This window comes from Marmota flaviventris, chromosome 13, assembly GCF_047511675.1.
Source record: "Marmota flaviventris isolate mMarFla1 chromosome 13, mMarFla1.hap1, whole genome shotgun sequence".
NCBI lineage: Eukaryota > Metazoa > Chordata > Mammalia > Rodentia > Sciuridae > Marmota > Marmota flaviventris.
The window spans coordinates 60,827,001-60,841,607 of NC_092510.1; the positions used below are offsets into that span (position 1 = coordinate 60,827,001).

The window sequence follows — 14,607 nt, forward strand, 5'->3', positions numbered from 1 at the left end:
CAGCTACTTGGGAAGTTGAAGAAGGAAGATCATTGAGGCCAGCCTCAGCAACTTACCAAGATCCTGTCTCAAACAAAAAATAAGAGTTGGGGATGTAGCTCAGTGGTAGAGCACCACTGGGTTCAATCCCCAGTACTGGGGGGGAAATAAAATCAATATTAGGTAAATTACTAAGTCTATGTATGTGTGTCCTTTAGCACTTCTCAGCATAAATGTCTGTATGCATCATCCATAGTGGTCTATGAATTTTGTAATGGTGGAATCCAGATCTGATTTTTCTTTATATTTTCCCAAATTACTAGCACAATACATAGTAAGCATTAAGTAGTTTTTGAATGGATAAAAAAAAAAATGCTTTTAAGCATTAAGAAAAAGAAAAGACTGCCAGCCACCCCAGACTGGCAACTATACCCTTCTTGTACTCTGCATAGGTATGAAACTTTTACTTAGAAAAGGTGAGTCTGAATGGGGGGGGCACCAGTCTTGGAACTGTGAGAAACATGTAATTTCATACTAAAGCCCAAGATTACCAAAAACAAAACACCTGAGGCTGGAGATCAGCCCAGGGAAATGGCCCCACCAATTAAGTTCAAAATCAACAAGTGCCAGCTAAGAGCACAGAACTTCCCAAGAGCTTTTTATTCTCCATCTTCAACAATAAGGACACAATACAGATTACCAAACATCTGAGGAAATGCCTCCAGCATAACATATGAGTCCCCCCGCCCCCCCAAAAAAAAACCCAACCAACCAACCAAACAAAAACAACCCATCAATTTGGAGGAAACAGACCACTCAGGAAAAAAATAAAATAAAATAGAAAAATAAGAATCATTAAGATCCTTGAAAATACTGCAACCATGAGACAAAGACAAAATTTCACAAATAAGTCAAGGTAATTCCATAAAAATTATAGCCAAAAAGAGAAAGAAGATATTGTTTTAAATGGGAGAAAAACAAAAAGAAATTTAGAAAATAAGTCCAATATTTGAATTTCTAAATTTTTAAAATCTTTTAAAATTAAATACTGCACAGAACACATCTTTATATAGAGAAATAGACGTAAAATGTAAGAATTAGGAGTTAGATAAATTTTTTGCCTTTGAGAAAGAGAAATTTGGGATGTAATATGAAGGGAACAGGAATTGCTTTGGTTTCCTAACAAACCCCACAGATATACTGGATGAAGAACCTAAAGTACTGAGTTTACAAGAGGGAGAAGTCACTTTATCCTTAGCATGATCAGAGAATACTGAATGTATGAACTTCAACCTGCAGTTGTATCTTCCAATATGGATAGTTTTCAAAAGGCAAAGATGCTGAAGCCTTATCTCATCTCTCCCAACCCAGAAGTGATGACAGACTTGGGAGATCCAATTTAGTATGAAGAAGACAGCTTATGGAAACCTGAAGTAGTATGAAATAGGAGCAGGTTGGCTGGCTCAATTTTATGTACTACTGAAAAATAGTGTCGAAAGGACCTTCAAAAGGTCCAGAGACTTTCTGAGTTTTCAATGGATTTCAGTTTAAGACCAGATATCTGATTTAGTCCATCCTAGAAGAGAACTCTGTGTCTCCCGAGAAGTAAATTCTATTCTAGTTCATCCCTATACTTACTACCTTGAGCCAGAACCATACTGACAATGTACTTGTGAATACATATTTCATTTACTACCTGACTCCAAGCATTGTACAGTCTTTCATTAATTTATTAATATCCCATGAAATAAAAACTGTCAGTATGCCACCTTGTGAACCCTTTTATAACACAAAAGGTGTAGTTTGAGACATTCTAGTTAGGAAGCATAAAATGTCAATCACCTAGTGACGGAGATGTTCTAACCTGAGCGCTGGAAAGAGAAAAATAATCTTGTTTCAGTAATACCCCAATATCTACCTCTGTGCCTGGCAAAATGCAAGTTTTTCATATAAATACCTGAATGTATTTGGGGAAAAATAATGTGATTTAAATCAGTTCTCAAATAGAAGATTAGAATCAGTTCTCAAATACAAGATCATTTTAGACCAAAGTTCATTAAGTTCCTAGATTATGCAACTTTCCAGTGATTTAAACTTTTGTCAACGTGGCACAGTCCTATAAACATATAAAAGTTTAATGACAGGATTCCACTATTAAAATAGGCATCTTCCTACAATGTTTATATCCTTCTGAGCATGTTTTTACTGAACTTGATTCTATGCATTTACTTTTTGTTTTGTTTTGTTTTGGTGCCAAGGATTGAATTGTGTTTTCTTAGTATACATTATCACTGAGATATACAGCCAATCTTTAAAAAATGTATTTAATTAGTTATGTTTGGAGGACCGTTTTAAAGTCTCAAAATTAATCATTGTTCTCAAATACACAAACAGCTACCTAACATGTTATAAGTGGTTTGAAATACCACAGAACCTTAAAGAGTTAGAAGAGACCTTTAAAGATCATTTTATTCAAGTCAATACAGGAATTTGCTGTATAATTTCCCTAGTCTAATCTACCCTCATGTGTAGGCTGCATTACTGCAAAAGCCTCCAAACAGATCTACTTTCACACTTGTCCTTTTCCAATTTATTTTCTATCAGTGGATAGCAAAAATTTCTCAACAAGAAATCCCATCATACTCCCAACTATCTGAATGCTTCTACCTCTGAACTCCATGACCTGGTTCCTGCCAGGCTCACCTCACCATTTATATCCTCCTGTTACACAGGAACTTTCCTTTTTCTCAATACAGGGCCTCAGTGTTCCTCCTGCTGTCCAGGCTGTTCCTTCATTTTAGATCTTCCAGCTCAACCATCCTCATTTCTCCCTCCCCAAGACCAGCACAATCCATCTCATGCTTCTGATGTCAGCTTTAAAAAATAAAAACATCTCCTGGAGAAGCTTCCTTTTTAACACTACCCCCCCCCCCCCCACCGCCATTCTTTATCTGTATTCTTCATAATACATATGTCAATTCATCTTCCTCAGCAGATTAAGAGAGTTCCATAAACATGTGAATTGTCTGTTTTCTCCTCAGGATACAAAAAAGAGGCATTCAACAGTTATCAACTGAATTTAAGAATGGTAACCTCAAATCTGAAACCTCTAGTGATGTGAGACTTACTAAACAAAGTAAGTAACCTCAATTACAATCAGTTGTAAACCCTTAAACTTGATCTGGACCTTTTTATTTATTTATTTAGTTTGAGAATTTGGTTGATAAAACTTTGAAGGCAATGAGCCTTCCTCAAGAAAAGAGCATATCCACACAGCAATAAGCATTTTAGGGGTATCATCCACGTGATCCATCACAGAGCCCAGACTAAAATACTCAAACCTGCACCACAAAGAGAGGATTCAATGCAACCTTCTGTAATGCAATTTTTGAGATCTAAAGGTAGACTACGGAGCAACTTCTAGGAAAAAAGAAAAACAACAAATCACCAATATGAAAGATGCTTTCACATTACCTCACTTAGGAGGGTGCACCTGGCATCAGTAAATTTTCAACTCTAAAAGAAACTTTGGAAGATATTCTGCCAAAACTGAAACCCTCAAAAGTAAGAGGATCCTCCAAGGTCACCAACTCGTGAAGTGGTCAAGTTAAGACAAGGCGGCAGGTGTCTGGTCCTCCAAACCGGTACTAGATCCACTTAAATCTGAAGTCTTACACTGTGCGCCTAAAGTGCCACAGCTCTGAAAATCGGCTGGGACCTGGGAGCCGAGGGCAGGAAACGAAGTATACAGCCCGGAAGGGTCGCTCTTCCTTCCCTGCGGGAAGCCCGCAACGTAGCCAAGGGCAGCCCAAGTCGCAGCGCTCACCTGTCCGGGGCCCAAAGGCGGGTGGTGCGGTCTCGGGACACCGACACAAAGGCTCCCGGCGGATAGAGGCAGCACACCAGGCCCCGCACGTCCAGCTCGTGGCCCGGGAGGGAGCAGCTCAGCCGGTACCTGGCGGCGCCGCTCGCCATGGCCCGTGTGGGTCGGACGCCCGGAACCCGGGCACTGTGCGAGATCCGTCCACAGGGCACACCTGGCGTGCACCGGCTGCCGCGGGAGTTGGGCCTGCAGGTGAGGGGCGACGGAAGACCGGAAGAGCCTGGGAGCCGGTGCGGAAGGGCGGCGGGGAAGGGGCGCGCCGAGCGAGCCGAGTGACACAGCAACCCTGACTTGCACGCCGGAATTCATCATCCGCCTCAGCCCGCCATGACGCAGAGTTTGTGCGTCCCGACTGTCGAGGCCGACTCGGGGCTGCGGCTCGCTCCCCTCCTGCTCTCTGGATCGCCGGCGGAGGAAGAGAGAACCACGCCCGGTCTTTCTGTGCAGGCCGAGCCCGGTGCTTTGCTTACTTGGTCCCTTGCTGTGCCTTGGCGGAACTGTTTCTTGTAATACGGGATTCGCGCCAGAACTACAAATCCCACAGTGCCGCGCGTCAGCGGGTTGTGAGCGGCCGGTGAGCCGAACCCGGATATTTTAAATCTGGAGTCTCCGCGCTGCGCCCTGCGTAGCGGTGGAGATTGCTTCGTGACTCCTGTTAGGGCTTACTTACCCCATTTTCTCCCCGCCTTCTCTACGGAGTCTCCTGAGACTTTTACAAGGTAAACATTGTTTTTCAATGAAAACAAGAAACCCTTGGAGTCAAACTAACCTCGCTTGCCTCGTTTCAAATTATCCCAGTCTCCTTGCCCACTGCCATCAGATTAGCTAATGAGTATGGTGGTCCGTGTCCGTTCTTTCAGGCAGAATGTCCATTCGTCTAGTGGCTTTTTGCTTCTGTAGATCTAGGGTGGGCCTGAGAATATATGTTTTTAAGCACACCCGGGTGATGTTGCCTGTCGTCGTTGGACCACGTTGAGTGCGACTGTCCACAAGATTTCTCCTCCAACAATTTCCCTCCCACCAATTTCACTTCGCCACAACCCCTTCTAAATTGCCAAGTCCAGTTAGCGCCTTTCTCACTTCTTTCCTCTTAAAATTCTCATTCGAAGTTTGGAATCACCACTCTTCTGGTTTCTGTTTCTGATTTTAGTCCTGAAATGTTGACATCTTAATACTTGCTTTGCTGTAGCAACTTCTTCCTGGGTAGACTGTTTACTATTGCTTATTTCTAAATGTATATCCCCTGATTGATATCTCCAAACTCTAGATCCGAATTTCTAGCTATTAGAAATCTCTACTTAGTAGTTTCTTGCTTTTTGAGGCGGAGAAGGGACTACCGGGGATTGAATCACTGAGCCACATCCTCAGCTCTATTTTGTATTTTAATTAGGGACAGGCACTCACTGAGTTGCTTAGCGCCTTCCTATTGCTGAGGCTGGCTTTGAACTCCTGATCCTCCTGCTTTAGCCTCTGGAGCCCTTAGGATTACAGGCATGCGCCACCGCGCCCCAGAGTTTCTTGCTTAAATTTCAACATGATTCTAGACTCTTTGCCCCTACTCTCCAGCCAATTCTACACATTAAAATGGGATTATCTTTCTAAAAATTAGATTGTGTTATTCCTTCGTTCAGTAACCTTTGTTTTCCATTCTTGAGTATAGCAATATACAAGGTCTTTTATATCTCCTTTCCAGATTCATCTCTGGTGCCTCCTCCCATCCCTCAACCATATTGACTTTAGCACCATTCCTGAACACATCATGCTATTCATGTTTCCATGCTTTTTGTACATAATCTTAAAAACAAATGAAAAAAACTTATAATGCCTTTTACCACCTGTCGCATTTCAACATCAGTTTATCATCTTCTGGCTCTTCTGTAGACCAGTGCAATTTTGTTATCTTCAATGTAGTATTCACTGAATTTTAACACATAAATGTGTGTGTCTTTTCTACCAGACTAAATTTCCTTCTGTCATCTCAAATGTCAACCATCTAGTTTACTGATATATATACCAGATCTTCGGTGAACCTTTCTCCACTGTACAAAGCAATTTTCAGTCTTTTAGTCCTCACAATAACCTTGCAAGGGAGATGGTTTTATTACTCCCATTTTACAAATAAAGAATTTGCCTCATTAACAACAAACAGATCAGCTGTTGAATTGTGTGATTGTGCACACCTGTAATCCAATGCTAGAAGCTGAAGTAGGAGGACCCCAGGTTTCTGGCCAGTCTGAGCAATTTAGTGAGACCATGTCTCAAAATAAAAATGAAAAGGACTGGGGATGTAACTTAGTGGTAGAGCACCCCTGGGTTTAATCCCCAGCACCAGAAATAATATATATATAAATCAACAAGGAGGCCATTGTGCTATTGCTCCTGCACTAAAGCCGAACTCAACAGTAAAAGGAAATTTAAGCTGCCAATCAAAAGCTGCCTAATTTTCCTCTGGACTTTCTGAAGGGAGCCTCCTGTGTAATCAGGGAATACATGGAATCAGTGAGGGCAGAAGATCAGCCAACTTTATCTAACAATCTCATATATGACACGTGTTCAATAGTATTTTTTAAATTAGTTAACAACTGAAATAACTTAAATCACATAGCAAGAATGTAATGGAGCTCAGACTAAACTTAAGTTTTGTGAACACAAAACTGAGCTCTACAATATTTTACATGTTAAGCAATTCATACATTTAAAACATTTTCTTCTTACTCTCCATCTGTGTACAAAGTGACAAATTCTGGATTCTCCTGCCATGTGCCTGAGGGCATGTAGGACTACTCTAGATGATGTTACAAGTTTTTTCCAGAAAAAAACAGTATAGTTACCCAATCCAGACCAAACATTAAAATTTATGTAAACTGAGTTATGCATTACAGTTTTGATTCTCAGTATGATGCCAGGGCCTTACACATGCTGGGCAAGTGTATCTCTGAGCCATGTGTCCATCCCATTTTTTAAATAATCAAATAATGAGATTTTAGGGCTCTAGTATTATTAATCAGTGTGTTTAGATTTTTTTCTAGTCATTTGCTGTAACAAATACTGTTCAAATGAATAACCTTGGTTATGAACATATGTGTTATATATGTACATGAATCCAATAAGAATATATGCTGAGGGCTGGGGATGTGGCTCAGTGGTAGAGCTCTTGTGCAGCATGGGTGAGGCACTAGGTACAATTCTCAGCACCACATATAAATAAATAAAAATAAAAAAGTCCATTGGCAACGCAAAAAATATTTTTTAAAAAGAATATATGCTGAATTGCTAAAAGTGCAATTGCTGGTCAAAGGACATGTACATTGAATTTTCATAGCCATTTTCTTTCCATAGACACTGCCATCAGTGGATCTAGTATTTTTTCACTTGATGTAAATATTCACTAACACATTCATTAATATCATCTGTATTCTGCTCTAGAAAAATTTAATGATGCTATTTCTGAAAGTTTATTTTTTTTAAAAAATCTACATTCATACTGCAAATATCCATTGTTTTTTGTTTGACTTTTTTCTTCGATGGGCTCTGGCATAACTGACCTTATTCAATAACAAGTAATCTCTTGGTTGTTATCTTAGGGTTAGTCAAATGACCAATAGGCCAACCAGACTATGGAGATATATATATGTATATGTGTGTGTGTATAATTCTTTGGCTGAGTCTGGTTTCCTCTCAGTCACCTAAATAGCTGGGATTACAGGCATATGCCACCACTCCCAGCTTCAAATAATCTTTATTCTGCTTCTACATAAACTCTATAAAATGTTTGCCTTCAGCCACCTCTAACAGAGTCCTAAACCACTTCTGGTTTACAACTGCTACCTGCTCAAGCTCTTTAAACTTTTCACATGCTGTTATAGTTCAGATATTGGGGGGGGGTATCCCTCAAAAACTACTGTCAATGCAGGAATATTTGAAGGTGAAATGATAAGATCATGAGAGTTGTAACCTCATCAATCCATCTTAGTTGGAATAGACTGACTAGGTCTTACCTCTAGGCCGATGGGCATGGTTGGAGGAGGTCAGTCACTGTGGGAATGCCCTATTGCTTTCTGCTCTATCCTGACCCCACAAGGAGCTGAGTAGCTAGCTTTACTCCACTGAATTTTTCCACCATGATGTTGTACCTCACCTTGAACCCACAGCAATGAAGTCAGCCACCAGTGGATTCTCTGAAACCATGAGCCCCAAATAAACTTTTCTCCTTGAAGTTATTCTGTTAGATATTTCATTTACAGTGATGCAAAAGCTAACTGAAACATATGCTAAAGTTTATCTTTCAGAGTTTTTTAGTAGGAAAAACACAGGGTGCATTGGGGACATTGAATAGGGAAGAGGCAGAGGGAATTGGAGATTAATTCAGTGGAGTGCCAGAGAATTCTCTGAAGAAAGAACATATGGGTTAAGACTTGAATGATGAACAAGACTTTTGACAGTGAAAAGCACAGGAATACGGATTCCAGGAAGAGAGAGTTCCTGTCCTGAGCCAGACAGGAACTTAAGACACAAATACTGTTACAATAAATTTATGATTATTTACATAGTCCTTTATCTATCCCCAACCACACCCCTAGCACTGGGGATTGAACACAGTGGCACTCTACCACTGAACTACATCCCCAGTCCTTTTTTATTTTGAAAAAAGGTCTTACTGATTTGCACAGGCTGGCCCGAAACTTGGGATCCACCTACCTCAGCCTCCCAAGTCACTGGGATTACAGGCATCTTCAAAACAACAGAATATATCTTCTCTCTCTCCTTCCCCAGCCCTTCTGCTTCTCTGCTTCTGTTTATGTCCTGCACTGCGCAACCTTGCGCCATCATGCTATTCTGCCATGTTTTCCCTCTTGAGAACAGCACTAAGAACAAGCACTGCTGCCTGCAACAACATACTGATGCTGGACATTGGTTGCTACAGATAGACCTTTGCAGTCTTAGACACTGGGTGTACTTGCCAAGGCTTTCACCCTTTCTTAAGTAAACTCCCTAAAGTCTGGTTCTTATACATGTTTGGGGTATGAGCATCAGATTACATAGAATGGGTTCAGGTCGGGCACTCAGAAGTCCCACTTATTGTCAAGAAAACCAAAGTGTCTCAATACAATGTTCTCCTTTTTTCTAGTCAACCTGCCTGTTGTCATTTCTTCCAAAAATGAATTGAAAAAAACAAGGCTAGTTCTCGAATATCGCGATAGAAGTTTGATCTCGTTTGTTTGTGAGTACTGGGATCTTAGGCCCAGGATTGACCAATCAGGCGCAGGGCCCTTCTTCACCCCACCCCGGTTGCCAGGATACGCAGCGCCACGCAGCCGTAGCTGGTTAGGCCTGAGGGCCTAAAAAGCCGCCCCTGAGTGACCGGGAGTCGCGGGCAGGGAAAAGCTTGCTGGTGGGTTCCTCCGCAGTGACGGCCTCGGAAAGAGTGGAGCGTCCTGAACCCTTGCCATCGCCCTCCTTCCGCGACGGTGGAGGTGAGAAAGCCCAGGTTCCATCTCTTCCTCTCACGTCTTTGTGCGCCGGTTCTTTATTCAGGTGGCGCTGATTTTATCCAATTCTTCAGCTCTTAGGGGTTTGTTTCGGGCCCCTTGCCCGGCCGCTGAAGTTTTCTATTCCAGCGAAGGGTGCGCAGAGATCTCCAGGAATCCCCTGAGAAGACCCTCCAAGCGGGACTAGACGGAAGAATTCCAGAGCCTCAGAGAGAGTCCCTGTGGGCTGAAGGATTTTACTCAGAGGAGTAGATATGTCCTTTGGTTGCAGTGGAAGGGACTTAGTAACACTTGTGGGAATGGTTGGTTTAGAGAGGACAGTGCCAAATGTGTTACGTATGGTATCTGATCTTCACAATAACTCTACAAGGTGGAGCTCATGGCCACACTTTATTGTAGATATGAGGAAACACATCCAGAGAAGCTAAGTGCGTGTCAAGATTATGCAGATAGTAACTGTCAGAAGTAAAGTTTGTATCCCTAATCTATGTGGCACCAACTGACAGGCTCACAACTGTGATTGTGTGAATAATCCCGAAGGTTGTGTGAATATATGAATCCCAGAGTTTGTTACTACTGCCCCTCCTTCCCCTTTTTCTTAATCCCACTGAGACTGATGTAAATGCTAAGCCTTCCCCACTACCAGTAGAGCAGAGGCAAAGAAAATCAGATGGAATTTTTGTATATTGGCAGTTTTCTTGAAAGTTATCAGGAAAGCTAAAATGAGAGTGACTCATTCTGCTGGAAACCACAGTTTAATTGTACTAGCTCTTGGAGAAACCGTTTTAAAATTAAACCCCGTTCTCCTTTCAAAATCTCATTTTAAGAAATTCCCCTTTCCATTTGAAATAATGCTATTGCTTTGTCTGCAGAGTTCAAAACGGCAGTTAAGTACACTTAACAATATGAGGTAATAATGGTATATCTGACTAGGAATTTCCAGTGAAAAAAATGAAAATCAGAATTGGTGTCCAGTTTAAAGGACCAGGAGGATAGATATCGATATATGAGTCATCAGCATAGTTACAGTAGAAAGTAGATAGTAGAAAGAATAAAAGCAAGTCAGGTGCGGTGATATATGCCTGTGATTTGGAGGCTGAGGTAAAAGGACTGCAGGTTGTGGGTCATCATGGACAACTTAACCAGGTCCTGACTCAAAGTAAATGAATAGAAAGAGCCAAGTATGTAACTCAATGGTACAGTACTTGCCTCACTTGCCCAGGATGCATGAGACCCTGTGTTTCATTTCCTAGCATTAAAAAAAAAAAAAAAATACTAATCATGGTGCTGCAAAAAAAAAAGCAAGAACTGGGTATAGGTTATAAAAATAGAGAAGCTATTTTAGTTTGCCATATGTTTTGTTTGTGAGCATCAGCATTTTGTTTATTTTAAATTTTTTATTAAATTTATATTTAGCTGATATATAAAATTGTACATATTAATGGGGTAACATGAGATTCAATATGTGTGGTATGTAATGTTTAAATTGGATTAATAATATCTATCTCTGCAAACATTTATCACTTCTTTGTTTTGACTATTTAGTAAAATTTTCCTCTATGTTGTTATTGTTGGAATTGATACAGGGCCTTCTGCTTGCTAGGCATGCATTCTATCCCTGAGCTATACTCCTGTCCAAATTTAGTAAATTTTTGTAATTGGCAATCTCTTAGTATAAGAGGAGATTGAAAAGATATAAAAGTCAACGAAGTTTCTGCCTGTCACTGAGACAGATGCTGAGGATATAAAGATGAATAAAATCCAGCTTTCCCTGTAAAGGGAGAGAAATACTTAGACAAATTGGTAATATCAATTGGGATAGATACATGTGCACAATGCATAGTAGCATATAGAACTGACCAACAAATTCAAAATGAAGAAAGTGGAGGTGGTTATGGAGTGGTCATGGAAGGATTCCTAGAGAAGATAATGGGCAAGTTGTGTGTTAGGCAAGGGAACTAGTTAAGAGGCTGATGTAATAGTCCACTTGTGTCAGGGAGGCCTTGAATTGACCAGTGCTATAGGAATAGAGAGGAAGACACATGTTAAACAGTTAGTAATAAAATCAGTAGAACTATTTGATAAGCTCTGGGAAGTGAAGGAGAGGAGAAATCAAGGATGAAGTGTTTGACTTATGTACGACTAGAAGATGGTGCCAAGAGAAAGAATAACTTGGGGAGATGATCAGAAGTTTAGAGTTACGTATATTTATTTTGAAATATTTAGGAAACATCTAAGTTGAGATGTTAAGTAATTATTTGGATATAAACACCTTAAGCTGAGTGTGTCAGGACTGGAGATAAGGAGTTATGAATCCTCAGTTTTAATTATTAAAGCCCTTAGTGTAGATAAGGTGACCTAATGAGAGCTTAGAGCAAAAAAAAAAGAAAAATAGGCTGGATGATATCTTGGGGAATGCTCTTACTGAAGGGCAGAATAAGATCTAGGAGACTGAAAAAGATGTTCAAAAGGAGAATATTATGGAGATGGTTTCATGTAAGAATGGAAACTAGTAACAGATGACACATTCTTGGCAATATTTGCAGGGGTCATTTGAATGGAATAGTGGGCATCCAGGAAATAGTGGAAATAGGTCTTCTTTTTATGGGCGGGAGTACTTGGAATAGAACCTGGGGCCCTTTACCACTGAGCTACATCACCAGCCTTTTTATATTTTTTTAATTTTTAATTGTTTATTGGAGCTTTATGGCTGTACATAGTAGTTCAGTTCATCCCAACAAACTCATACCTCATAGAAATCAGTTTCAGTTTATGATCCCTCCTGTTCCCTCTGATCTTCCCCACTCCCTTCTTCTACTAGACTTCTTTCACTCCTTTATTAATTTGATTGGTTCTTTAAGTAATCTTATCCTTCCCTCCCCCTTTCCTTTATAATACTCTAGCTTCTGCAAATGAGAGAACCTTTTTTATTTTGAGACAGAGTTTTGCTAAGTTGTTGAGATTGGCCTTGAACTTGTTAGTCCTCCTGCTTTAGTGTCCTGAGTCAGGCATGCCCACCATGCCTGGCAAAAACAGGGTTTTCTTAAAAGATTGGTTACACAAAGAAAGAATATCTGGGGGAGAGTTAGAGATGGTTTAAGATCAAGAGATTAGCTTTTATGGTTAGCAAAAAACTGACTTAAGAGATTGGAGGAAGTTTCAAGAAATCAACAGGAATGGGGGTAATGCCCAAAAGAGATGGGATCAAGAGGGCAAATCAGAATAGAGATTGATCTTGATGAGAATGGGGATGGCTAGGGAGATTGGAGGGCAAAATGGATTAGGTTAATTTGTGTGTTCTAAAGGTGATAAAAGACTTGATTTTCCAGTTAGTAGGAAATAACTTGCTGATGGTGGTAGGAACAGAAGTTGGAATAGAAACATGGTTAAGGATCAGAAATACCAAAGAGAGAGAGAGACAGAGAGAAAGAGAGAGAGAGAGAGAGAGAGAGAGAGAGAGAGAGTGAGAGAGTGAGTGTGTTTTTAGAGGAGTTTGTAAAATAACAGGGAAATGAGGAAAAATCATGTAATAAATGGTCCTGTAGTTCTAAGTGGAATATTAACCCATTATGCCCTGTTGTTCTATGGACCTTTATAGGGCATTTATGAAATTGTTCTGTTTTTATAGGTATCCTACGTATAGGATGATGGGACATAATATAATAGGTTAATGTCAAATTTGAACAAATCAAAGCAGGTTTAACCTTATAGTGTTCCTGGAATGGTAATTTGCAAGAATAATCGTCATGAATTAAATGTTTGAAGAAAGGGTATAATGGGACAATTGTATCTTGCTACAAAAGACATCAAAGGAAAATTGAACTATTTATTGTTTCCAAACAGTGGTTAAAGTGAACAAATAATGGCCAGTAATCACAAAGCTTCAGCATCTCGCCCTGTTTCACGAGGTGGAATTGGGTTGACAGGAAGGCCTCCTTCTGGAATGCGACCCCTATCAGGAAATAATCGAGTGACAACTGGAGTAAGTTTAAATAAAAAAAATCTGTAGAATGCTTATGCATACATCCTGGTAGAAGTTGGAAAACTTCTCTGTATGAGAGATTCTGCTTTGTGTTCCTTTATTCATTAAGCATAATGTTATATAAATGACTTTTTGTTTGTTTTTTTTGTAATTTTTTGGTACCAGGGATTGAATTTAGGTATGTTTAATCACTGAGTCACATCCCCAGCCCATTTATTTTTTATTTTGAGACAGCATCTCACTAAGTTGCTTAGGGCCCTGCTAAGTTGCTGAGGTTGGCTTTGAACTTGTGATCCTCCTGCCTCAGCCTCCTGAGCTACTGGGATGACAGGTGTGCCATGCCCAGCAATGTGTTTGTTTTTTGTAAAACATGTGAAAATATAAATATGGGACAATTTTGAGACGATACCACTGAGAGATGTTGCCCGCTGTTGCTGATCCTCAATTTTATTTTAAAGCTACAATAATTTTAAATGGTACAGTGCATTGGTGCCAGAATCAAACGAAATAAAATAGACTAGAAATAGAATCAAGCATATGTAAGAATTAATGATTAAGATGGCATTTCAACTTAGTTGTAAAAGCATAGAGTATTCATTAGAACATTCCAAAAACAAACTATTTGTTTAAAAAGTTTTTGATCCCTCTCTCACATCTTTTATCAGAATTCTAAATAGTTTTGAAACTTGATATTTTGAAAATACAATCACAGCTGCATTAGAGAAATTATATTTCGTATAAACTTGATATAGGCTAGGACTTTCTAATAAGAACTGAAATGCCAAGTAATGAAAAGGAGAATAATTTCAAAGCATTTTTTTGGGTGCTGGGGATTGAACCCAGGGCCTTGTGCATGCAAGGCAAGCACTCTACCAACTGAGTCATATCCCCAACCCTAAGGAGAGTAATTTCAGAATTATATATTTGAATTAAAAAATTGAAAACACCAAGAAAAATGATAACCTGGTAAAAAATATTTATAAAAACAGAATTCATAATCTTTAAATGATATAGCAAACTTTACTAATTTGTAAAGAGTTTTTTCTGTATTAAGTCTATAAACCTATGTTCAATCAGAATTCCATGAGATTTCTTCTGAAGGATGGAAGGAATGCCATTATAAAATTATTTCAAAATTCATCTAGAATAAAAAAGCAAAACTAATAAGAAACATAATTACATAAACATTTTTTATAAAGGTTGAGTATGAGTGAAACTATATTCTAATTGCCACAGCAATTTTAGAAACAAACTGCTAAATGTTAAGAGCATAA

General features: G+C 39.6%; 2 protein-coding genes across 3 annotated transcripts in view; one reads left to right on the plus strand and one right to left on the minus strand.

Annotated features, from left to right (window-relative positions):
• The window catches only part of Plaa (phospholipase A2 activating protein), a 32,543-nt gene extending 28,215 nt beyond the window's left edge, over window positions 1-4,328 (minus strand). Inside the window, exon 1 of the mRNA XM_027931031.2 lies at window positions 3,806-4,328. Within this exon, the coding sequence (XP_027786832.1) occupies window positions 3,806-3,954 (149 nt within the window). The 5' untranslated portion in view covers window positions 3,955-4,328. The remainder of the gene's footprint in view (window positions 1-3,805) is intronic.
• A 4,850-nt stretch (window positions 4,329-9,178) lies between these two features.
• Ift74 (intraflagellar transport 74) overlaps window positions 9,179-14,607 on the plus strand; it is a 70,011-nt gene continuing 64,582 nt past the window's right edge. Inside the window, exons 1-2 of one of the 2 annotated variants that reach the window (XM_027930989.2) lie at window positions 9,179-9,336; window positions 13,195-13,333. In XM_027930989.2, the coding sequence (XP_027786790.2) occupies window positions 13,214-13,333 (120 nt within the window). In that variant the 5' untranslated portion in view covers window positions 9,179-9,336; window positions 13,195-13,213. The remainder of the gene's footprint in view (window positions 9,337-13,194; window positions 13,334-14,607) is intronic. The other variant, XM_071600441.1, reaches the window with a different exon arrangement.